Source organism: Nomia melanderi, chromosome 14 (genome assembly GCF_051020985.1).
Source record: "Nomia melanderi isolate GNS246 chromosome 14, iyNomMela1, whole genome shotgun sequence".
Classification (NCBI taxonomy): Eukaryota; Metazoa; Arthropoda; class Insecta; order Hymenoptera; family Halictidae; genus Nomia; species Nomia melanderi.
In genome coordinates this window covers 11,498,899-11,524,659 of record NC_135012.1, presented here as the reverse complement: position 1 = coordinate 11,524,659, position 25,761 = coordinate 11,498,899, and the positions used below count along the sequence as shown (strand labels likewise).

Sequence of the window (25,761 nt, the reverse complement as noted above, 5' to 3'; positions counted from 1 at the left end):
AGATGTTACAACAATCAGCATGCAAAGATTACATTTAGTCCAGAACCTTATAGCGATGTTGATTTATTTCAACGTGACTGTTGAGTACAATTTAATTGCGATACGATCGCTTATGATTGTTCGCAACGGTTCCAGTGCTGTTAAAGATACCCTTGAAATATATGCGTGGGATTAAATATTCATATTGAACTATATTTTTAAGAATTATTATAGTTTCATTTATTCCTTTCAGCTAAAAATATTCCTCTTAGCATATATTATTAATATTGCACATTCATTGACATTCGCTGACATCATTTTTTTGAATTCATTTTTTATATTATTCCATTTTTGGCGTCAATAAGTAAACTGCGATTTTTGTCAATTTGTGGTAGGTACAAATGATCGACTGATAGTCAATATGTGAAATAATTAAATGAAATTTAAAAATTGTATCGAATACAACGTCTTTTTCAAGGCTAATCAATTTTTTCCTAATTTAATTCAAAGAATTGATTTTTTAAACAAGGTATATAAATGTTTGAATGTTTTAAGATACATTTCTTAAAATTATTTTACAACAGATATGTAAAATTGATATTGATTGTGTATTTCACGAGTACCTTTTTAAATTGATTGTGTTAACACATTGAATGCACGCGATTAATGCAACGATTTAACAGCACTGACAATTACAATAATCTTCGCTTCCGGTAGCAATTTTTATTTAATTACAATTTCATCACAGCTCGATTATGTTTTTCTTGTTAATTGCTAAATGTATTCGAAAAATTCACATAATGTTAGCAAAAATAATAAACGGAACAATACTAGTACGTAATGCAATTTTTTGAGAGTTATTAGTGATTATATTACACTTTTCACGTTTGCGAAGTTATATTTGGAAGACTAATATTTATCACGCTTAATTCTGATTTCTGGAATCGATAGTATATATTTATTCAACAAAAATTATTGCGTACACATGTGAATATTTAACGTTTACTTTCCAATCAATTAATAGCTTAGTTGTCGTTCTACAACTTGAAATTTTTATAAAGAAAATAAATGTCAAGAAATCGTTTTAATTTTAATCTATCGTACCATTTGATTAAGCGATAAGAATTACTTATTGGCGTAAATTAATTAAAATATCTTCATTTGATAATGATAATAAATGTTAGTCTTCGAAATGGAATAACGCACGTAATATTTTCGTTACAATATATCCCTAACAATTTTTGAAGGCGAAATATCAGATCCGGAGTACCTAGTAGTATCCTTTCAATATTTTTAATAATTTCTCATTTTTATATACATATTCTTTATATATTGGTCCATTAAAAATCGAGTAAGTATTATTTTTATTTTCTGGATTAATGTAATTTTACTCTCGCGAACTTCGCGAAAGTACATTCTCATTTTTAAGCTTCATTTCCTCGTCAATCTGTCTTAGCATATGTTTAACAATATTTCTATTATTTAGTGATTGTAAACTAAACTGGCCGTTCGAGGTTTATATATAAATAAATATATAAATGAACAAATATACAAATACAGAAGCTACAGTCGGATCGAAATATACTATTTTACATTTTCCATTTGCCACAATCTCGAAAAAAATTTTCAATTTCTATTACCTACTAGAATACAGATATCTATACAGATGCGAATTTTAGAGAAACTAGAACGAAACAAAGATTCCGTTTATTTAATAAGACTTCGTTTAGGGTCAAAGTAAAATAAAAACTTCACGAAGCTCAAGTTTGTTTTATTATATTGAGCGTTAGACTATCGAGACTGGAATAAATGTATAAAATCTGCAGTCAACGTGTTGCCTGTACGAAAATTGTACATTTTCCAAGTCGATAACTGAATTTCGAACTATTCGGTGAAATGTTTCCTTCTAATTTCTGCTCGTAGAATATACTGACCCAGCTTCGACGCATCGTATATGTACGTAAAGATGGCGGGGCATTTGAAGAATTAACAAGCAACGCGATGTCGTTTGAATTACCTCGAACAGCCGGAAGATAATTTTTTTACCACAAACCACACGTCTGTATTGCTACAAACGAGTTAATCTTGCGAAAAGAACCCGTGATATTACTAGACCGTGTAATACGAAATGTCAGATTTGTCTTACTTATAAACGTTTGTACTCCTATCATTGTTAATCCTTTGTTTTTCATGTAACTTCTTAAACAGTGTTGATTACTAGAGTACCTTCTTGCGGAACATTTTCTCCGAATTGTGCATATTAACTATTTCTTGTACCGTTTTTTGAAAACATTGATACTGCCAACAGTCGTGCAATTTTCTTCTATGAATTCAAACTTGGAAATAATGTTGCAAGAACCGTTGAAAATATAAACAAAGTATTTGGGACAACACTGTGGATGAAAGAACGGTGCAACGTTGATTTGCAAAATTTCGTTTCGGTGATGTTTCGTTGCAAAATGATGTCTTTGGAATCTATTCACTCTAAACATTCAGAATTTTTCAAAAAAGGAATACATTCGTTAAAAACAAGTTGGCAGTAGTGTATCGAATCGAACAGAGCATATTTTGATTGAATAAATGTTCTTTAGGACATCGAATAAGGTTTTTCGCGTAAAATCCGATGTTCCATATTACAGGATCTAATATTACTGTTGAATTAACATCATGTCGCCGTATCGTCGTATCAGAGATATAAAAATAGATTTCTACGCACGCTCCGTTTAAGCCTTTCGCTTAAAAGACGATTCACGTATCACTTGCGGTTAATGGATTGTCGCTCTCGTTAAATCTCATTTTTCCTTTTTCGATTCTACTGGTCGTCCGATCGCTGTACAACATTCGTGAATGTCGTTCGTTTTAATTACGCTCGCGAGACGTAATTTTCGAATCTACAATCGATTGCAATGTCGCTTCGTAAAAATGTAAAATACAGTCGGATAGGCCGTATTCGCGTGAAATTATGGAACGCTTTACAAAGTGGAACACGATGATGTTCAAACGACAATTATTGCGATTTATTTTATAGGAATTAATATGAATGAACTAAGGTTGTGTTATTAAACCTATCAATTATTGACGATCTGTAAAATATAGTAATTCAAATGATCCTCTTTTGAAAAGTAAACGTTTCTGATGCGTGTATGTGATGTTATGAACTTTTTCCTTCGAAAGTTAATATAAGCATCTATACACACGATTTCTTATCATTTTCGGTAGATATTTTTTCTATAGCAAGTAACTTCGCTAGCGTAACTTTCACTATGAAGCAGTCGTATGATAGGTTAAGCATAAAAATGTAACGATTATGATTGTACGATTTGTTGCCATATCATGGTAATCACAGAACACACTATAATCGAAATACCCTATTCATTTATGTTACAAAAATAACACGTTCGATTGAAATTTAACAATATTTTGTTTGAATATTAGTTGATGAATCGTAAATTTCATTTTAACAAACAATAATAATCGAATGTGTATGCAACATTCCTTTTTTTAAAGCATTACCAAATATTTGTCACTTCGAATAAGTTAGATAAATGAAGTAACAAATCAAATAAACTTAACTTTTGTTCCGGTAATCTTAATATTGCAATTGACCCGAAAAAGTGTATCCTCCATTGTTCTACGATAACCTGAATTTAAACTATACAACCATTTTATTGTAGAAATAGTAGATTTCTCGTTTTTCCACCTAATATGTAAAATATTATATGAAAAATAATTACAAAGAGATATACCTAAGAGAAATACAAACATTCATGTTTCCTATATTATTAATTATACTCCAAAGTATATATAGTCGTATATTATACATTTACAAACTTAATACTAATCATTGGACTGCAGATTTTATGCACTTATAACATAATTTATGAAATCCACCATAGCGAAGTGATTAATAGAGTTTGTTAAGGTTTTTATTTTATTTGAATATCGACACATATCTTCATTAGAGAAAACAAAGTCTTGCATTGTACCTACTGAACAATAAACTGTTAAATTATTAGATAAAAATTTATATTTGCATAAATACCTGCAGTCTATTGACAATAAATATACAAGAACAGAAATTAATGACACTGTCGGTGTCTATGTATAGTATACGAAATGAAGTAACATTTTTGTTCCTCGCTATACGTGTATAAAATTCTACTAGTTCTCCTTGAACAGTGTGCAACATTCATTTTACAGACACCACTTTTCAGTAGTAGAGTTTTCAGTATTGTTCATGGCAGAAATATGTTTCACAATTTGATTGTGACCTAAAGTATCCATTTCGAATATTTACTTCTTACCTCATACCAGTTGAATTTATTATTTGTCATCGTTATGGTAAATAATATTTGTGCTAATCGCGAGAAGAACATTGGTTGTTATCATAGATGATTGTCTTTGAACGAAATATTAGATTGTTCTTATTCAATATTATCTTCAGATTATTCAATATTTTCATCGTCAACATTGTTTATAGTACAGAAAGAAAGATTCTTCTACTTAACCTGCTAGCCGGTAAAACGAACTCGCTTATCATTATTATTTCATTATATCCATGGACATTTTTTCTTTTCTTTTTTTATTTCCTTAGTTAAACGTTCGTCTAACAGAATTGCTCAACAACATTTACATTAGTATAAATTACATGGTGTCGGTATAGAAACAAGTGGTATTAGGTAATTATTAATCATATTTACAAATGAGTAATCCCCTGGTTGTCAGGTTAATTACGAGTATATAAAAACAACTGGATAGAAAACGAGTAATATTATAGTCAAGGCATGATTAAAGTTAAGTTTGAATGCTACTAGGCGAAATTCTCGTTATCCTAAAAAATTCCTACGTATTGTTATGTTCTATGCTATTTAAAAATTTGTTTTCAAATAAAAATTTAGAGCGCAACAGTGACGAGGCGCTGCGCAGAATTAGTTTCTTTTACTAGACACCTATTCGCTGGGAATTCTTACGTAATACTCAATTTATCAAACTCGCGTTATCTGTTGAACAGTAGAAATGCTCAGCGTTGACAAACGTGTCTTTAAACAACAAAGAGTTGCGTTAACATTATTATATAATCATCTGTTTAACAGCGTTTAGACGTATAGATATGTAAAAGTTCAAATACATTTTTAAACGAAGGCTTGTAACACATGAAATGCCCATTTTCTTCGGATCGAATAAATACCTGCACATTCATTCCTCATTGAAGGAAGTCCATAAATCGAACGTTTCTAATATTATTTATAAAAATTAATATTCTAGATTTTATGAAATAAAGAAACCATTAATCACTGTCTCTAAGTTTAGAAACATCCCCTTCAAAGAGTTATTTAATCACACAAATTTAAATAAGAAGTTTCCCGTCAGCCGTCATATATTTGTGCCAAGTGCCAAGTTCGCTGCAACGAACGGTACTTCGTCAGTTCCGTCATTGATTTAATACTATCCAAAACATTATTAATTTCGAAAATCATATTAAAAATATGATAACCTATATATTCATTCCAACGGAAAATAGTTTCATATGTTACAACTTACTTACTAGCTTTCGAAACCTCGACGGACATTTAAAACCGTAAATTGCTGAATTTTAGAGATGTCCTTTAGTTATGAAAGTTAGGCAACAATTTTTATATATTAAATCAGTGACGGGCAAACTGTTTTAGAAGTAGACCAAAAAAAAGACAGAATTTTGGTGGGCTAATATAATTTACTATAAAACTCAATAAGGACTGAAAAAATATTATTTTAAAGTTTCTCATAATCTCGTTCGAATCAGGATATATTGATTCTGAGAAGTGAGTTTAGATGCTCATCTGACAGTCTGTTTCTAGTACAGCCCTTCCGACGTTTCACTGAACATGAAATTAAAAATTTCTATACTATTATTTTAATAATGGCGAGCCACAGTTTGCCCATCACTGTGTTACAGTATTCTCGCGATTAGATCCGAGTAGAGCTTCTTTATTTGTCTTTCGTAGAAAAAGATGGTGCGAATGAAAGAGCAAGAGATTCGAACTTTGGAACTATCAAAACGAACAGGTCAATAAGAGGACCTAAATGCAATGTTAAATATTTTTATTCTTCTCTTTTACCGACTGAAACTTTGATCAATTGAATCGTGAGACTGTTCTTTAAAAGGAGACCAAGCACGATATATTTTGGAACATATTTACTTATTTAATAAATTACAGCGGAATTTAGCCGAGTAAATTTTGTAAAATTTAAGCGAGCATCGTTGTGATCCTTCAAATCGTATCGAATACCAATCGCGAGAATACCGTGAATCATCGTAGAGTCGCGTACAGTCTTCAAACCTCGTCGTCCGCTATGTACAATGTGGTTTGCTCGTTAGCCGAGAAACCTTTGAAGCTCTCGCTGACAAATTGATTCGTCTTCTGGCCGTTGGATCCACGACACTCCATCATGAAGTTCTCCGTTCGCCGCGAACGGTATTTTTCATTTTCGTCCCGGTAATCCGTCAGGCTCACCGCACAATTCTCCGGGAGATTCTCCAATTCAGGTTCCTCGAGCAACGCGTCGGCCTCGGTCAGCCCTTCAGAGGAGATGGCTCCGGCGATTGGCTCGTCGATATCGATTCCGTGGCTTTCATCCGAAACGTCCGCTCGGCTTGGCTCAGTCTCCACCGACGTTGTCGTGAAATACTTGAATTCGCAGTCGCCGCCGTTGCTCTCGATCACCGCCTGCGTATTCAACGAGTACCTGCTCGATTCTTTTTGGTGCCTGTCGAAGGATTGCCTTCTGTTGTCATCCGATCTGGACTGATACAGCTTCGGCTGGCGTTGTCTCTTTAGATTCTCGCCGCTGCTCGCCCTCGATCTGATCCCCACGTCGTCGGATAGATATTTGGTGCAGTCGACGCTGAACCTGTCTACCGACAGTTTTCTAGAATAGATACATATACATGTGTTTTCTTTGTTTACTTGTAAATGTAATCTCGTTTGTGAACGTTCGATTACAAATGCGATATAATGAGAACTCGAGATCAGTGTATGATAAATTGATGAGTTTTTATTTATGCTGGGAGTTTAGTTTCATTTAATGGGGATTATAGAAATTGCTGAGTGTCGGAATGTAGTGTGTTATTTAATATTCGCGACAAATATGCTTACAAGTTATTTATTTGCGTAGATGAGTGTTCGGAGGCAGAACGGGTAATGTGTCGTAATGTAAAGTAACGTAATGTAAAAAGGTACTTCCTCGCGCCTTTCCGCTTTATTTATACTAGCCTTCGGAAAGGCGTTACCCCTTAGAAACTTCGAGGGTGGAGCTAGTTCCCTTCTCCAACGTCGCCTCGATTTTTGGTAGGGGAAAAATTATGCATTTCTAATTTGCAATGTTTTTTCCGAGCCGCGCTGACCGTGCGGCCGAAGAAGCCTTAACGGGACATGGCTGGCAGCGTTTATGGTAGGGTAGCCTATTCAGCTACGCACGTGTAAAAAGTGTAAAATATTTTCGCCGACTTACAGACTTTAGGGTAGGTTTAATTGCCTATACCTAAACGTCTGTAAGCGGTCAATGCTATTTTCTACCAACGCTGCGAGCCACGTACCGCTACATCACCCCCTTGCCAGTGATAACGCTATACAATATGTAAAAAATATATATACAGTATTTACATGTATTCTTACAAACTATTATGCCTTATACCTATCGGTAAACCTAATGACTCGCCCATAACGAGTTTTAATCGGCGCAGACTGTTTTAAAATACCTTTCGTTTTTTTATTTGTATTTGTTTGATTGGCTGCGCTTGATGGTAGACTCGGAAGTGTAGTTTCGGTTTCTGATTCGGAATGTTCTATGTCTATATGCGCCGGTTTGAGTCGATCGATTGATACTGTTCTTTCCTGTGATCCTATTATAATAGTAAAATGTTTATCACTTCGCCTAATAACTTTGTATGGTCCATCATACAACGGTTGTAATGATCGTTTTGTTGCATCTTGTCTTAAAAATACATGTGAAGCTGTTTTCAGGTCTTTATGAATGAATGTATTAGATGAACCGTGTCGTGATGCTGGTCGTGGTCGGATATTCTGCATGTTTCGTTTGAATTGGGTAACAAAGTCGGATGTTACTGGATTATCTTGGTTGTTTTTAAAAAATTCTCCGGGCAATTTAAGATTGCATCCATAAACTAATTCGGCTGGGGTTGCATGTAAATCTTCTTTGTAGGTAGATCTTATGCCTAATAAAACTAACGGCAGTACTTCGGACCACCTGTCTGTTTCGTGACAACGGATTCCTGCTTTCAATTGTCGGTGTAATCTTTCTACCATACCGTTTGCTGCGGGATGAAAAGCGGTGGTTCTAATGTGCCGGGAACCCAAACATTGTGTTAATTCTTTGAAAAGTTGAGATTCAAACTGTCTACCCTGATCCGTAGTAATAACCGCTGGAACACCGAAGCGTGATATCCAGCCTTTTAACAGGGTATTTGCTATTGTTTCTGCAGTTATGTCTTCGATCGGCCAGGCTTCTGGCCAGCGGGTGAAACGGTCGACACAGGTAAGGCAATACCTGTGTCCTTGTGAAATGGGTAATGGTCCTACTATGTCAATATGGATATGATGGAATCGGGCAGCCGGTAATGGAAAATTTCCTAACGGAGATGCGGTGTGTCTTGTAATTTTGTTTTTTTGGCACGGTATGCATTCTTTAGACCATTTATTGCAATCTTTGTTGGCAGAAGGCCAAATAAAGCGATCGGTGATGAGTTTACGCGTTGCTTTAATACCCGGGTGAGACAATCCGTGTAGAGTATTGAAGACTCGTTTACGCAGATTTTTTGGTATGTACGGGCGGATAGTAGAGGTGGAGATATCGCAAAAGATTTCTACATCGCCTTCACTGGTTGGAAAACGCATTTTCTTTAATTTAAGGGCTGTCTCAGACAGTAAGAGGCTTTGAAGCTCTTCATCTGCCTGTTGAGACAGAGCCATTTCTGTATGGTTGACCACTTTGCTAATTTGGTCAACTCGTGATAGTGTATCAGCGACTATATTATCTTTCCCGCTTACGTGCTGTATGTCAGTTGAAAATTGTCCAATGAAATCAAGATAACGGAATTGTCTAGGCGAAGCTTTTTCGGGGCGTTGTTTAAAAGCAAAGATTAATGGTTTATGGTCAGTGAAAATAGTAAAAACGTGACCCTCTAATTGGTATCTGAATCTTTTAACCGCGGAGTAAACTGCTAAAAGTTCTCTATCGTATGCACTATACTTGCGTTGTGCAGATGACAGAGTTTTTGTAAAAAATGCCAACGGTTGCCAGGTATCATCTACCCATTGCTGAAGCGCCGCTCCCATTGCATAATCTGATGCATCGACACTGATGCAGAGTTTCGCACCAGGTAGTGGATGCGTTAGGAGGGTAGCTTCCGCCAGGGCTTCTTTTACCTGCTTGAAAGCTATTGTTGCTTCGGTGGACCATATAATTTCGGGATTACTGCGAGGAGGTGCACCTTTGAGTAAATCTGTTAACGGAACCAGTAATCTAGCTGCATTTGGAATAAAACGGCGATAAAAATTGATCATTCCCAAAAACCTTCTCAATTCCTTTACGTTTTTGGGCTGTGGAAACTTTACGATTGAATCTACTTTTTCAGAGTTGGGACTTGTTCCTTTTGCGTTAATAGTATAGCCTAAAAATTCTATGGTATCTTGACCAAATATACATTTTGCAGGATTAATAACAATACCGTAATCTTGAAGTCGTGCAAAAAGTTGACGGATGTGAGAAAAATGTTCTTCTTCGCTAGAGGAAGCTATAAAAATATCATCTAAATACGCGTAACAGAAATCTAAACCATGTAAAACCTCGTTTATAAATCTTTGGAATGTCTGAGCGGCGTTCATTAAACCAAACGGCATTTTCGTATATTCGAACAGACCAAAGGGTGTGGTAATTGCTGTCTTCTCTATATCTGACGGTTCGATCGGGATTTGGTGATAAGCTTTGACAAGGTCTACCTTTGAAAAAATGCGTTTTCCAAACAGTGAGTGGGAAAAATCTTCTATGTGGGGTAATGGATACCGATCGGGAACTGTACGTGCGTTTAAAGCTCTATAATCACCACACGGTCTCCAGCCTTGATCCTTTTTAGGGACTAGGTGGAGAGGTGAGGCCCACGGGCTCTTCGACGGTCGGATTATGCCTTCTGACAACAAATACTCGAATTCCTGTTTGACTATCTTTAACTTATCGGGGGTTAATCTGCGCGGTTTTGCGAAAACTGTGGGACCCGGTGTTACTTTAATGTGATGGGTGATTCTATGTTTCGCGACTACACCTGCGCGCGTTGGAATAGTGATATCTTTATATTCGGCAAGGATCTTATGGTACGGAGAGTCGCCGGCAATTGTTTTGATACAATTTAAATCCGCGACACCCAATTGTCCTTGGATCGATAAATTTGTCGTGTTGTCGATCAATCGCTTATTTCTAATATCTACCAACAAGCCGTAATATTTTAATAAATCTGCGCCAATTATGGGTTTTGAAATATCCGCGATAATAAAAGTCCATTTTATAACGCGCCGCAATCCAAAATTTAGATTTAAAACAATATCGCCATACGTCGAGATGGTCGAATCGTTCGCGGCATATAAAACAAATGTCGACTTTGGGGGTTGTCCCCTTACTAAATTACGCGGGTATACACTTATGTCGGCGCCGGTATCAATAAGGTACTGTACCTTACTTTGCTTGTCGGTTAAAAATAAGCGGCTCGTAGAGGGATCGACAGGCTCTGCCGCATCTAGCGTCGATCGGCTTCGTTTCCCTGTTGTTGTTGGACGTATGTGCAGGGCGTCGTACATCTCGTCGACTTGTCTCCGAACCTCCGGTGATACCAGCACACACCTGGTTGCGACGGGCTAGGGCTGCGGCTGCGGCTGCGGCTGCGGTGATGCCATCTTCTTCGTCCGCGAAAAGTGGATGACCTTTTATGATGCTGCGTCGTGGAATTGTTTTTTGTCAGCTCCGCGACTTGCTGCGTTAGCCTCGCCATTTGTTCACAGAGCATCTCGAACCGTGTGTCCGTGGCAATAGTGGCACATCTACCGATAGGAGTAAATTCATTTACTTTATCGGCCAATTCCGCCATCTTGTCGAGCGATGCGTCCATTTGTGTTACGAGGATAGTTCGCATAGATGCAATTTCCTCGTGCTCCAGGAGTTGTTGAATTTGCTGCTCCTGCGATCTCGACAGCCTCCGAATTGATTCTTCCTTAATTTTCTATGCACTTATCACTTGTGTCTGTACTATTACTGTCACTAAATGTTTTTTTCACAAAATCACGTCGGGGTCACCAGTTGTCGGAATGTAGTGTGTTATTTAATATTCGCGACAAATATGCTTACAAGTTATTTATTTGCGTAGATGAGTGTTCGGAGGCAGAACGGGTAATGTGTCGTAATGTAAAGTAACGTAATGTAAAAAGGTACTTCCTCGCGCCTTTCCGCTTTATTTATACTAGCCTTCGGAAAGGCGTTACCCCTTAGAAACTTCGAGGGTGGAGCTAGTTCCCTTCTCCAACGTCGCCTCGATTTTTGGTAGGGGAAAAATTATGCATTTCTAATTTGCAATGTTTTTTCCGAGCCGCGCTGACCGTGCGGCCGAAGAAGCCTTAACGGGACATGGCTGGCAGCGTTTATGGTAGGGTAGCCTATTCAGCTACGCACGTGTAAAAAGTGTAAAATATTTTCGCCGACTTACAGACTTTAGGGTAGGTTTAATTGCCTATACCTAAACGTCTGTAAGCGGTCAATGCTATTTTCTACCAACGCTGCGAGCCACGTACCGCTACACTGAGTAACTCTTAATGTAAATTTAATTATAAATTAGAGGATATTAATATAAAGATGATAATTTAGAGAATACGAATGCAGAGGTAATGATAATTTTAAAAGTATGAATATAAGGATTATAATAACTTATTAATACAAAGACGACGGTTTGAAAATGCAACACAGGTAGACGTTACCTATAGTCTCCTCTGCGGAAGTCGGGACTTCTTCTAAATTCCAGACTCGCTTTTCGTTGACCCATTGATCTTTCGATCCTACGCTCGCTTCCAATTTTATCGAAAGACATTTTATGGAAGCTCGGAGAGGATACCTTGCGGAAGTCTCTGGGAGATACTTTTATGAAATCTTTCGTCGCAGCTAGCTCCTCGAGCAGTCTTATATCTATCGAATTTCTCTTTCCTAACACAAAACAATATACATATTTATTGTATTCATTTACGTACACTGTCGGTCAAATGTTTGGGACCACAAATGAAATATCACATATCTCATAAATATGCAAAATAAAATAATAAAAATTATGCACAGAAATTGTCCAATAAAAGTTGTTCGCAAAACATGAAAGTTTTTCTTTCAGCTGATGTATTGGTCCCACACTTTTAACCGACAGTGTATATAAGAGTAGGGTGTTATTGCACATTATAAAATTTTATGTTTCCTCTCGATATTAAATTGTTCAATGGCTTTTTATTTTCATAATGACTGACCTGTTAGATTAGGCGAATGACCACGAGTGCCGGCTGACCAAACCGATTCATCAACTTCTTCAACTTTCGTCTGACGAAGCAGTTGATGTCGCCTAGCAGTGTCCGACCTGTCCTTCACTTTCAGTGTAATAGGACCTTTATTGGGAATATGCAAATCCATCGCCATTGAAATTTGGCTGCCGCCCATCTTCTGTTGCTCCAAACTTTCTCTGCTCATCTGTTCGAATTGCATTCAACAATCACGTACAGAAATATAAATGATTTAATGATATAAATAACCATACGCAATAATTTATGATTCGTCGGTTATTAACTTATGATTTATTGTAATTATATCACGTACAGAAATATAAACGATACAATTACATTAAATCATATATTAAATTTTGTTTATACGTGTTTGAGATATACATTAATTTTTACCTGATGAGTACTGTAGCTTGGATTATCAACGGAAAGGGCGTGCCTTTGCAATAATTCTGGGTTCAACAGCGCGCATCCAGCGTATTTGGAGGTTCGTTTGCGAGGTGATTTCTTGTCTATTAAAGTTGGCGCGCTGGGACTCTTTTTGATGCAATGGCCAGTTTGCTTATCGTTCAGATTCTTTGAAAATTGCATGAATTCAGCTGTGAGCTGTTTCCTCAACACTTCGTGTATGCTAGGGCTTGGACTCCTATTTACTCTAAACACACCAAGTTGGTGGTCCCATTTAGTCGTCTGACTAGATATCGATCTTCGAGTTCGTAGATTTTTCATGTTCTTTACCGTCGACGTTTGATTAAAACGAAAACGTGCTGGCACCACTTTGGCGGCGTTATCGCGAGCCTCGAAAGTCATCACGCAAGCTGCTACTACGATAAATCCTATAAATTGATATTACGTTATACGGAGACCTCTAATTTACCGAGGAATATTCTCCACTGATTGGTCATAAATTATTTTTAATTGTAATCCGTTGGAAACCTCTTTTAAACGTAAATGAAAAATGAAATGAAATAATTGGTCTTGTTATTGGTTTGTAAAGATCTCGATTGTACCAAAATGATTCTATATTATCTGTTTTTAAAAATGCAGTGTGATATTTAATTAACAAGAATATTTGAGGGCCATTTTCAGTATTTAGATATATTTACTTATTGCATTATTTTACTATTTATTTTATCTAATAATTAATTATATAATTTTAATATAAATTATGAGGTAGAAAGTAAACGTGTTTTAAGCCAGTAAAAATTACAGAAGTTTTTATTTGAAGAACCGTATCACAAAATGAGATTTATTTAGGATTTTTCAATTTATTAATTAAATTGTTAGTTCAATACATATAATAGTTTCAGTATATTACTCATACAAAAGTGCTCTCAACGTTATTATTAGATTATTTTGATTTATAAAAACTGTTTTACAGTATCTGGTAATTAAATAATTATTTATTAACTGAAAAAAATGTCGATATAGTATTCTAAAAATGTTTTAGCTTCACAATTCAGGGTGTAGGTAAATATTTTAGTTTCAAGACGGGCAATACTGTGAGCCTCCATAGCTCAGGGGTTAGAGCACTGGTCTTGTAAACCAGGGGTCGAGAGTTCGAATCTCTCTGGGGGCAAACTACTTTTTTTTCTTTAAATACAAATCTTGTTCGTACAGTTTCAAATATAATACAAATTTATGTTTCTTTAAAATGGATTTACAAATGAATGCTTTAAATTTTCATCTTTTGATTATTTTTTTTCGTTTCATTTCATTGCAATTCCGAATAATATACAATGCTAATAAGTATCTTTTTCTTGTAATAATATATAAGTTTAATTTATAGATTTAAAATAAAATTTTTCATTAACCATGTTACAGTTTTAAAATAAAATCTTGTATACTGAAAGTAAAAGTAAGTTGTTCTTTAAAGAATTAGGTGTAACAGTGCAAATTGAAACCAAACCACAAGGAATTAGTAGAAATCAAGTTTTTTATTTTCCACAATAATATTTTTAATTGCGTTTTTTATGAATTACAAAACCTTTGTGTTTCTTTATTTTTATGTGTTCGTATATACCTACAGTTTACTAGATAATAGGTTTAAGAATGGATAACGATAATATAATCTTCAATGTATAAAGATTAAAAAGTGTAAAAACGAAGAAATCATAAGGAAGGAGCACTATTTGGATCATTGAAATAGTGAATATCATCGTTACCTCCTACACCCATAACGATTGGTCCAGCGTAACTAAGGTTGTTCAGATGAAATCCTCGTGATTCATTTTTCACTCTTATTGTTAGATTACCTCTGACCTCTTGTGCCACGGACAGTTGATCTGCGAAATATCCTGTAAGACACGAATCTATTCATTGTTCTAATAATACGAGTCAAAGGGTATATAAAATTGTGTTTAAATAGTTACAAGTCTATTTCCGCAGAAAATATTAATATCTTCTTATCATAATTATTAATACTGCTGGTATTCGATTAATACCACGAACTTTACTACAAAATTTTTCTTTTGAAAATGTTTCAAAGATATGCCGGTTAAAATAGTTAAATATAAAAGTGCAACTATAAATTTGAATATTTCTCAATTGGGAGTTTGTAATAGAATCCTTAAAAAATTAATGTTTTCTTAGTTCATTCACTAAACATTGTAGTTATGTACACAATAAACAAGTCATGTACTATTCGATTAAAAACAAAGTCAGCGTACCTACTGACATTGTTAATTAAATTTGTCAGATTTCTCACCGAGAATGAAACATTGGATATTTCACGATAGTTGTAAATAAATTGTCAGCTGGCTGCTCGACATACATTTTCATATCGTATGTACAAAGTGACGCAATGAGTCGTGAACGAAAGTCGTCGTTCAGCGAGTACACTCTCATTCATAAGTACGAGGACACCTGTTGTGTACGAAGAAAATATATAAGATACTGGAAAAATTTCGTGCAGGTTCTTAAATGAAAATTTAAACGCAGAGAGCATTTTTGTAAAATTGTTTTATTTCATTTTATACCAATTTCATCTGTTCATCTAGTGAAATACTAATTGAAATCGTAAATCGATTCGCTGCTAACGAGGAAACTGCTCGAACTTTATCTGGTACTTGATACTTTGTGGAAACTAAATAGTCTGCGCAACTTGTTTCACTTAATATCATTCAGTGTAGTAATTATTTCAAGTGTGCATTAAGTAAAGTGTAGAATAAGTATAGTCTAGTAGTTCCAAGTAACAATTATTTTAATACTATAGATAAAAATTTCGTAATGTCTGTTTGAATTCACTTTGCATTTAATGACCAGCTTCGTAATTGTAAATGCGCCAGTATTTACGTACCAGGGAAATGTAATAAATAGGTTTACGTACGGGTCAATTAAAATCGCATTAGGGATTAATGAAAAGGAGAGTGGGGGAAGGTCTGCCTGCGAAAGTAGGTTTCGTACCTAGAACGAGATAGTTAATGAAGTAAATCTCGTTTTCCATGTATATGTATGTGTAACATTCTACAGTAAAATTTTAGTTATTTATTATATACAGAAATATTTAAATATTTTCTTCTGTGTAGTAAAATATTAATGTGAACGTATAACATTCTAATTCTAGCAGAAGCCTAGCAACGTAGCTACTGTAAATATTTAAAAGATATACTGGTATTCATTCTACAATATTCAAATGCGATTCTAGGAATACAAACTATTAGCGAACTTTTAAATACAAATGTTACGTGTCTTTAAATTACTAGTAATGACTTAGTTGATTAATAGAAAAATTAAAAACATAGTAGACATAGTAAATTAATTATTTTGAGGATGTTATACTGGAGAATTATAGAAAGAAGTTACGTAATACATTTTGAATTTCTTTTACTCAGATCTGTTAATTAAATTATGTTGTCATTTTTATTTATTGTTGGGTGAATAATTTCTGTGCTAAAAAGAATGCTGATCACAATTGATTTAAGTTAACTGTTGTAAACGTGTATTTTATTAAGTAAAATTCGCTCGTCGCAAACAGTGCAAAAATGAAGAAACAACCTACTACTGTACACGATCTATATTATTGTACGTACTTATTTGTCAAAGTTGCTGCGGCGCGTGGAAAAGCTTTGCGACAGTAAAGACTAAAAGACAACTCACCTATAGTTGCCATGCAAGCTCCTAAAAGCATTAACAGCAGGCCAATTCCGAGAGCTTCGCAGGCGTACCACAAACACCGCGTAGTCACCTTGTCTCTCACCACCTATTCGATTTAATTGTCCCCGTTAACAGATAATAAACTGAATAATGCAACGAATTAGAATTTTCGAAGCAAGAGGAATTATCTCGTGATCCAATTGAAATTGAGTTGATTCGAAATTATCTTAGTTAAAAAGAATTGTCGCGTTTGCTATGAATGAAATAGAGACCGTGGTCACACTTATATATCGCTAAGAATGTTTATTGCAAATAGAAGCTGTAAGAAAATTATAAACGCAAGATACAGCGAAATTATATTACTATATTATACCAAGTTACTATATGGTTATAATTAATATCTTCTGTTTAGTATAATAATCAGTAATACTGCTATTTTACTACTAATGAAGTGGATTATTTTCAACGGTTCTCTCTATTCATATAATTAATGAAATTCATATATTTATTATTGAATTTTAAGTATTTGGTATGGCTTAATATGAATGTAATGTAACATAATGTACAATATAAGTATAATGAATTCATGGCTAAATCTATCAAGCTAATTACATAAGCATATAGCTGACGAAATAATATTCGAAACGAGCAATAGTATCGACGTGGTAAGATCTACTTTGTATCAAATCGTTTATATCTATATGCAAATTAAAAGGTGCAGAATCTTTGGTAATATCTATTTACTTATTTTCTATGAGAATTTCAGCAAAAGAGAGGAGGCAATGATGCTAAAAAGAAAAGATGTAGAAATTAGTTTTCTTAAGTACGTGTAACGTGTAATCACCGCAGATACGATATTAACTTTAAAGTTTCCAGGCTAGAAAAATTGTTAAACATACCTGGACATTCCAGTGCGCTCCCGGACCGCAGGCTCTTCTCTGCGTCCCTTGATATTGGATGCTTCCTTGGGGCATTTTGCGCTGAAGTTAAATAAATGCTGCATTATTTACGAGGGACAGTGTTGCGGCGGGTTTAATTAAAAATTCTATTAGAGGGGGAGCGAAGTGAAAAAGTTAGTTCGGTAAAGGTGTAAGGGGAAGAAAGTTCCGCGTAGGGGAAGAAATTAATCGCGAGGCTCAACTTCGATGTTGCAAAATTGAGTAAAATAGTATGAATGACACATTGTTCGGAATTATTCCTAATCGTACTTCTGGATATACGTACTTAATTATTTCTTTCATGAAATATAATATACGTGTCGAAGAGAATTTCTTTGGTAGAATACCTTTATATTTATTAATATCTATATCTTTATATTTATTAATTTATACTGAAAAAGAATTGATACTAATATTATATGTTTTGTGAGAAAGTAATATCTTTATTTTTATATTTATCGATTTATATTGAAAAAAATGATCTATTGTTACCATTTTCGTAAGGATTACACATCAATCGTATTAAATGCTCGGTAGTTCCAGCGTTAATAGCAATTAAAACGTGACTCATCGCGGAGAAAACCGTAACACGTTAAAGTGGCGTGTTCGTGCTTACTATTTGCTACGCAAAATAGGGTACTAAATCGTTCAGTACCTCGTTTCATTTAACACAGGGCGAGATTCCTTGGCTCGCGTTGCTTTAATTCAACTTCGTGATGTGTGTATATAGTGCCTCGGCTACAGCTTTTACCACCCTCGCCCGCTCATTCACTTTTACATAGGAGCGGGGGCAGGCACTGGCGGGTGTGCACAATGTATTCGTGTAACATTATCTGCCGGTTTTCTACGTGTGCGCGGCCATACCACTGTCTAATTCACACACGTCGGATAGAGAAGCATTGTTCGCTCCTGTTTCGTATCTTTCACCGTGGAAAGTTCGCGTTTTGCATCGATCCAAATCCTTCTTTACGGTTTCCTTCGCAACCTCCCTTTACGGCTGGAAACTTGCCTATATTCTCAGCCGCGAGCACACCGAGATATCCAGATCTACTCCACGATAGTTTCAATTGTGATTCGAAGCGTGACATATTGCTACTATTTTTTCCTATTCTTATTCTTATTATCACCATCGACACAGGGATTTGAAAACATAAAGATAAAATAGAAGCGGTGTTTGTTTCTTGTATTTTATTTTTATATTAATTGCCACTATCTTTTACTGTTCTTATGTTCATTCTTATTATCGTAACAATTTGGAAACACAAAAATAAAATAGAACCCGCGTTTGTATTTTTTATACGTTCGATTATCATATTTTCCGACTTAGTCGAATTCGAAGTGGCCACAGTTGCTTCTAAAAACTATTTTTAACTTAATATTTTCATCCTGAAAATCAACGAATTGCAGAAATAATTTCCTGTTGAAATCATTTAAGTAAGAAGCGCAGCGACATAAGAATATAGTAATTACACAGTATTAAGTAATACATATATAGCATCGAGAAGCAACTCCTAAAGGATATTCTCATGTAGAAGAACCAGAAAGTAGAAAAAAAAATGCTTCTTGCTTTCTTCGTGTCACTGAAAGAGGAATATGATCATAGAGTGTCATATAACAACATGTACAAGATAGGAAAGCACACGATAACCCTTAAGCGCCGTCCTCGTCCTGAAGAACCGAAAAATGAAAGAATATAAGTGCCTCATTTCTTGAGGTACCAAAGAAGAAAATAATCACACACTGTTGTACAACCTTCAAGGAGTGTTTTCATTTAGAAGAGCCAGAGAATAAGAGGAGAGGAAAGCTTGTTTTCATAATGATTCTATAAATCCCTACAGTTATAAAGATCACGCGCAGTTTTATAATTGTAGAAAAATATTCGGATTACCAAAGACTTTTTATTAGAGTTGTATGACGTATCAGGTAATTATTGCAATAAATGGAGACGGATAACGGCGGTCACGCACACGGGATTACTTCATTGCGTGATTAAAAAGTTACTGGCGGAGCGCGTGAACGTTGAAACTTCTAAGTTCTACACGCCAGATAACAGTTTCATTGTCCTGGGAAAGGATCGATGTTTTCTTTGCAACAATTGAAAAATTGTTGCTGCTTGTCTCTGTTGAAAACTTCCTTTCTCAATTGGACATAAATATATTTTTGAATGATGTTCGACTCACTTGCTGGTTGATGATTGTCGTTTCGATAACTGAATATTATAAAATATTACAGATGAATAGAATGAATATTATAGATAATGGAGTAGTTACAGAAAAGATATTTGTCCAACTTTAAATTTTTCAGAAGAAAGATGAAAAGTTGTGTAGTAATATCACAATGTCACTTTTCATTATTATCAGTATTATTTACGACTACTTAGAAAAAAGAAAATCGTATACAAGATAATAAGAAACAGAATTTTCCAATTTTAATAGTTACAGTATTTCCTGGATCTTTTCAATTCTCGCGTCATTTCATTTTAGGAATGACAAGAACGAGGCATTGCGTTAAATAATGAAATTGGATATGTCCACGTCCTCTTTTAAATTAGTCAGTATTCAATTATACGAGTGTTCTCCATTTATATGTTAATCAATGTTAATTTCCATCCTCTGTAGCCTTCTACATGGAACTCTAATAATGAAATGTAAAGGTAGATAGAAAATTGGATACAGAAATAAAATTTTCGTCAAACTTTGCACAGTAATATTTCCTGCTTCAGAAACAATTTCTATCAATCGTTGTATAGAATTTCTCCAGCGATATAGCTGACAGTACAAACAGCAGAGGATGAAGCTTTTTCAAATGCTTATTAATGAGCTGTTCTCCATATTGTACATTTGTTTTATAAATCCACAATGAGGAAGAAATCAGATACAATACAGCATGAAATATATAATACGTGTAGTCGATGAATACGATGAATTGATTTGTTCTACGAGGATTCAACTTTGGGTTAAAAAGCGTATTGCATAATGGTTGCCACTGCCAATTTTAACACGCGGTCACTGAATACGGATCCCACTGTGAAAAAAAAGATCTTTGTTTTCAACTTCATTGTGGGTCAGACGAAAGCCATGTCGGAAATAAAGCGGGGATTTGCAATTCACGGGAAGACTCGCAACAATTAAAGTGATTAAAGCTGGACTTTTAAATCCCCTTACCGACTATTATTCTCCGTGTAAGGGCGCGTATTCCCAGTCGTAATACGAGTATATATATTCTGGAATCTTCGGAGCTAACGATAAGTCCTAAATGCATTCGACGTGTTTCTCGGCTATGAATCATCGTTATTATTCCGAGAAGAATAGGATTTTCTTGAGTCCATCTGCTTCCGGATGAAATGGAAATAGCAGAACGAATAAAACTTTTATGTATTCGCTCGAGATGAGGAATGCGCGTGATCGTTTTACGAATTTTGTTCGGCGTTGGGTGCCTATGGATTTGGATTTTCATTTTGATCGGTTTATGTGTACGATTAACTCCGAAATAGTGAATGAAATTATGTAATCCGTTAACTAGAACTTTTATACTCAGGCGTGAAAGTTTAACGTCATTGGAACTTGAATGTTACAAAATATATTCGTTTGATGAAATTATTGAAACTATTGAAGATTAATTCGTATTCATATGTGGATATTTATTAATGTTGTACTGCATAGATTTTGTTACAATCATGAACATAGATTCGGACCATAGAGGGTTAGCAAACATAAATATTGTTCAGTTCATTCGAAGACAAAGTAAATATTCTTTTTCTGTAATCAATTATTACTTAAAAGCAAACGTAAACATAGGAAATACCTAGAATTGTTCTCTTTTCCCAATAAATTATTAATGACAATTTATATAGCATTTTTGCGAAACATAATTCATCGATGCCTGAAAAGAAACATATCGTTCGACTAATGTACGTATTATTTTCTCTGATCATTGTTATTCATTAGCCCGTGAGAAAGCACGTTATTTCTCGCAAACACATTTTCACCGTTTATATTATACCCGAGGACATTAGAGTCCGGGTGCTCAAGATATAAAAACCGTGAAGCTTCATTTCACATCGGGCGGAGCAGAAACGGCAGAAAGCGCTTTCATTATTTCGGCCATGGCCGGATGATAAATTATGCAAAAAGCACAATGCACAGACGCGTGGTCCATAAGATCCACCGAAGTCGCCATTATGTTTGCTGTGCGAACCGCGCGCACATTATCTCCCTTTAAATTTCTTATCTCGTATTCCACGTGAACATTTTTCCTTTTGCACGGTTCGCAGAAACAGACGAAGGTTACCCTTTCGAAAGTCATATTATTTTTTGCACTTTGAAAGCGTTTTCACCCGAGCAGAAATCGGAAATTCTCGTTGCTCGTATTTACAGACCCGTGACGATGATAAATCATTCTGCGATAATGTATTTCGTGCAGATATCGTTTACGTTTAAGTAATTATTTGGGTTAATTTAATATTCTCATTCGTTAGGTTACAATATTTTGAATGTCATGCTTCATGTGATTTTTGTTATATATTTTTGAAATTCGTTACATACCTAAATTATCTTTGAACACTATAAAAGTTATTTGATATTTTCGAACATTTTATTCTCAGTTTTTGGTAAGCATTTTTAGATACGATTGCAACGTGTTGCTTCTGTTGACAGAAGAATAAATATTTAGGAGATCGTTTGAAATATACGTCAAAGTTTGTGTTCAATATTATACTGAGTGATATACATAATTTTTAATTGTAGTGCTGAATTGTTAATACATTCTACAGTCAACTGTTTATACTTAGATTTCTACAATATAATATTTGTCTTAAATATTTGTTACTTGTGCTCGACGAGTATACGCGTCAACTTAAAGCTTGAAATGCTACTAACTCTTTCAACGATAAATTTTCTTTGTTTTGCTTTGGTTCTTCATTAAAATACACCATAGGTGCATTCCTTCTGCGTTTGACGAGTACACGCTTCATTTTTTCATTTTATTGCGCACGAAACCAGAGATTTCACAAACTAAATCCCACAGTTAACAGGTTAACAGTAAAACTACCGGGTCAAATTGACCAATTGAAAATCTCTTTCCAAATAATTAAATTACGAAGGTGTTATAATATTTTGCAAATAATTCCAAATGAAATTCGTGCATTTGTACACGTACAAAACTAGACCCTTTGAATCTCAAGAAACGTATTGTTCTAATTTTCATAGAAAATTGAAAATAAGTCATTCAATTCAGAAAATATTACTCACCTTCCCGCCTGGGTAGCCTCGAAATCACATCCTCCTGCGACTTATCCGTCCGCTGGCGGAGCACGGTTTGGAACGGCCGAAACAGTTTATCCTCGAACTACACGTCGGATAAATCAGCAATCGACGCGGGAAACTATTTTCCGGGAGACCGAGGAAAGCCTAAAAGCGTTCAATCATAGTCGAAAGCGTGGCGGGCGATTCGCGCGCGTCGGCCAGCTTTATTTTTATTCCGGCGCATGGCCGAGGATCTCCGTCGGCGAGACGGGCGCGCGAAACGCACTCAGACTCGCGCCTCTTGAATCGCGTTTGTCGTTTCAACGATCCCTCTTCGGGCTTCCCTCTAATTACAGAATTAACACGCCGCGTCGCCGTCGAGCAGACGCCAATTAGCTCCCGCTCGTGGGCTCGATCTCCGAAACCGTCGCCGTGCACCGCGTGTTCCGCGGTGTTATCGGGCTGCCTTTGTTCCGTTCTTTTTGCCAGCGGACACGCATCCTCCGCGTCCGATGTTTCGGGAATATCGATTCGCCGTTACAATGTGCGACGCGTAATTAAGACGATCCGCCGAACAATCGAGGGTCGGCCGATTTTTCCCGCGACGCGACGTCTTTCGTGCTCGACGCTCTTCTAGCTAGATCGTCTCGCCGCTTTAATTACACCATTCTGTCCTCTCTCTCTTAGAGCAGACAATGCATCGACAATAAAAGCTTCGATTCATTAATTCGACAAGCCTCGGTGAATCCATGTTGCTTCTGTAAACAGTGGAAACGTTTCGCTGGGATCGAAGTCAATTGCGCTTCGTTTCCTTGGTGGGAAATGTTACACGAATATTCCATTTTTTGGTATCGGATTTTCGCGATCGGAAAACTCGAATCATCTCTTTCGCCAGCGGCGACGAATATTTTAATTGAGTCGGAAATTATTTGACGCACAGTGATTTATCGTCGGTTGAATTCAACGGAATTCCATCGCGTCGCTGCGCGTTTTGCGGAAACCGCTGGCGAGCCGATTGCTCTAATTCACCTCGCTCGTTTCGAATTTCCAGATGAGGTTCATTCGCATCGATCGCGTCAGCATTGTGCTCTCTTTTTTCAACTCTTCTCTCCGCGAACGTATCGCGAGCAGACTTTTCCGTCTCGGTTAGACGGTAGAACAACATTCGATTGTTTATCTTCTCGCTTAAACAACAATCATCCTTCCCACAGAATTTTCAAGCTACCGAGATCGTTCATTGATCGCGGTTGCTTCTTAACGTCCGTTTTATTAATAAACAGGAAACAAGTAAAAAAGTTCCGAAGCATCGATTGGATTTCATGAGAACGCACTTTCAATCGGCTGGAAGGTATTTCTATTTCATTGGAAAAACATCGGCGAGCGCCGGCAGCGGCAGCGTGTTTCCATCAAATTAATATCCTGTTGCTCTCCCCGGCAGAACCCGGACACATCGTGCAGAAGAATCTATAAACTCTACAACTTTCCGCGGTTCTTCAACTTCACTTCCTATCGCGGCACTAAACCATCATCCCTTCCCCTCGAGGGACGCACAGTTTTGTTTATCAGCTCGCGAAAAGCCAGCCGGCATCCAAACGATCCGGTCGAATTCATTTATCTGAGTTCCAACTAGATCCAGCGGAGTTTACGGTCCACTTATCCGTCTCTTCCCACAACTCGGTCCCGAACAGCCACTATCCTCTCGGGCATCGTCAACGGATCGTAACTCCCCCGTTGCACGGGGTAAACCGATTTCAGCTCGCTCGTAGTCCAGTCGTCAGAATCACAGTGATTTCCAGCGGATCCTGGTCACCGGGCTCTTAATCCGTAGGGTGCCGATATGCGTCAGGTGTCACAGTAGCCGGGAGTCGGGACTGAACGCGTGGAACCGAATGGACACGCCGGGGCGGGTGGTCGGCTGGCAGCATCGGAAAGGGGCGAGGGAAAAAGATAAACACAAGGAGCAGTGCACTAGATCATCGAGCGATCGAAGACGCGTTGATCGTTAACGGTTCACCGTGTCGTCCTCGTCGTTCGTCCTGCGCGACCCCCTAACGAGATCCTATCTTCCTCTCTTTCCCTGTCTCCGGCCCTCTATCTCTGTTTCTCTCTTTCCAACCCCTCGCCGGGTCCGGACGAGTGTTGGCGGCACGCCAGCGAGCGAGACTCGCTGAAAACTATACTAAATCACCGTTAGGATCAGGACTCGGGGGAGACGATCAACGACGCCGCTCGAGGGAGTGTCTCTACTCCAGCATCACCTGTTGGTATCGTATCCCGGTCACGGCCTATACAGGGTGGCTCGGGGGAAAATCCGCTCGCAGCCGGACGCGGGTCGGTCTGCGCCTGCGCGGACGCAGATCGATGTGTTATATCGCGCGCGCTTTCCTCTGCGAATCACTCCGTCCTTCTCCCCCGCCCGCCCCCTCGGAGCGGCGTCCGGGAACGAGACACGCCGACGACGACGCTTATCGTCGATTCGACAAGTGCTATTGTGTCTATCGGCCTCCGGATGCTTCACAGCCCTTTTCCCCCCTTTCTCTCCCTTCTGTTTTTTTCGCCTGGAATTTTCGTCCCCGCCCGCGAAATACTTCGCCTCTCTGCGTCCCATTGTGCGTGGAGTGGACTTCTAGCGAGGAAAATTGAATTTTTGGTTTTGTAGGATTTTACTTTGATGCGTTTCGATGTAGCCAGGAGATGTAGGAGTTTTTAGAGGATTTTTAAAGTTTGGTTTTGAAGCTTGAGGGGATTTTGGGAGTTCTGTGTATGTTTTGCTTGTGGAACGGAAGTTTGGAGATGAACATGAAATTTCGAGGTTTTATTTTGTTTTTATTTTCGATGGACCGAAGCTGTTTAGGTTTTCTCATTTCTGTTTGAAGCTTTTGGTGTTTTTTTGTATTTTGTTTCGGCGGGGGACGTTGCGCGTAGAGTTAGCAG

General features: G+C 36.8%; 1 protein-coding gene, 1 long non-coding RNA gene and 1 other non-coding gene across 4 annotated transcripts in view; 2 read left to right on the top strand and 1 right to left on the bottom strand.

The window, feature by feature from the left end:
- Nucleotides 1–25,761, top strand: part of LOC143175273 (uncharacterized) — a 325,389-nt gene that overhangs the window by 376 nt on the left and 299,252 nt on the right. The gene's annotated exons all lie outside the window — the stretch shown is intronic.
- LOC116429043 (uncharacterized) lies at nt 218–25,099 on the bottom strand. Of its 2 annotated transcripts, XM_031981429.2 has the most exons (8): nt 22,834–25,099; nt 17,546–17,626; nt 16,650–16,752; nt 14,717–14,848; nt 12,948–13,387; nt 12,525–12,741; nt 11,994–12,216; nt 218–6,888 (listed from the first exon to the last, which is right to left on the bottom strand). In XM_031981429.2, exons 2-8 carry the CDS (start codon nt 17,618–17,620, stop codon nt 6,294–6,296), a joined length of 1,785 nt encoding a protein of 594 aa, XP_031837289.2. In that variant the 5' UTR covers nt 17,621–17,626; nt 22,834–25,099; the 3' UTR covers nt 218–6,293. The 2 variants fall into 2 exon arrangements, with proteins under 2 accessions (XP_031837289.2, XP_076229808.1); XM_076373693.1 differs by lacking the exon at nt 16,650–16,752.
- TRNAT-UGU (transfer RNA threonine (anticodon UGU)) lies at nt 14,058–14,130 on the top strand. The gene has a single exon. It is a non-coding gene; the product is annotated as a tRNA-Thr (tRNA).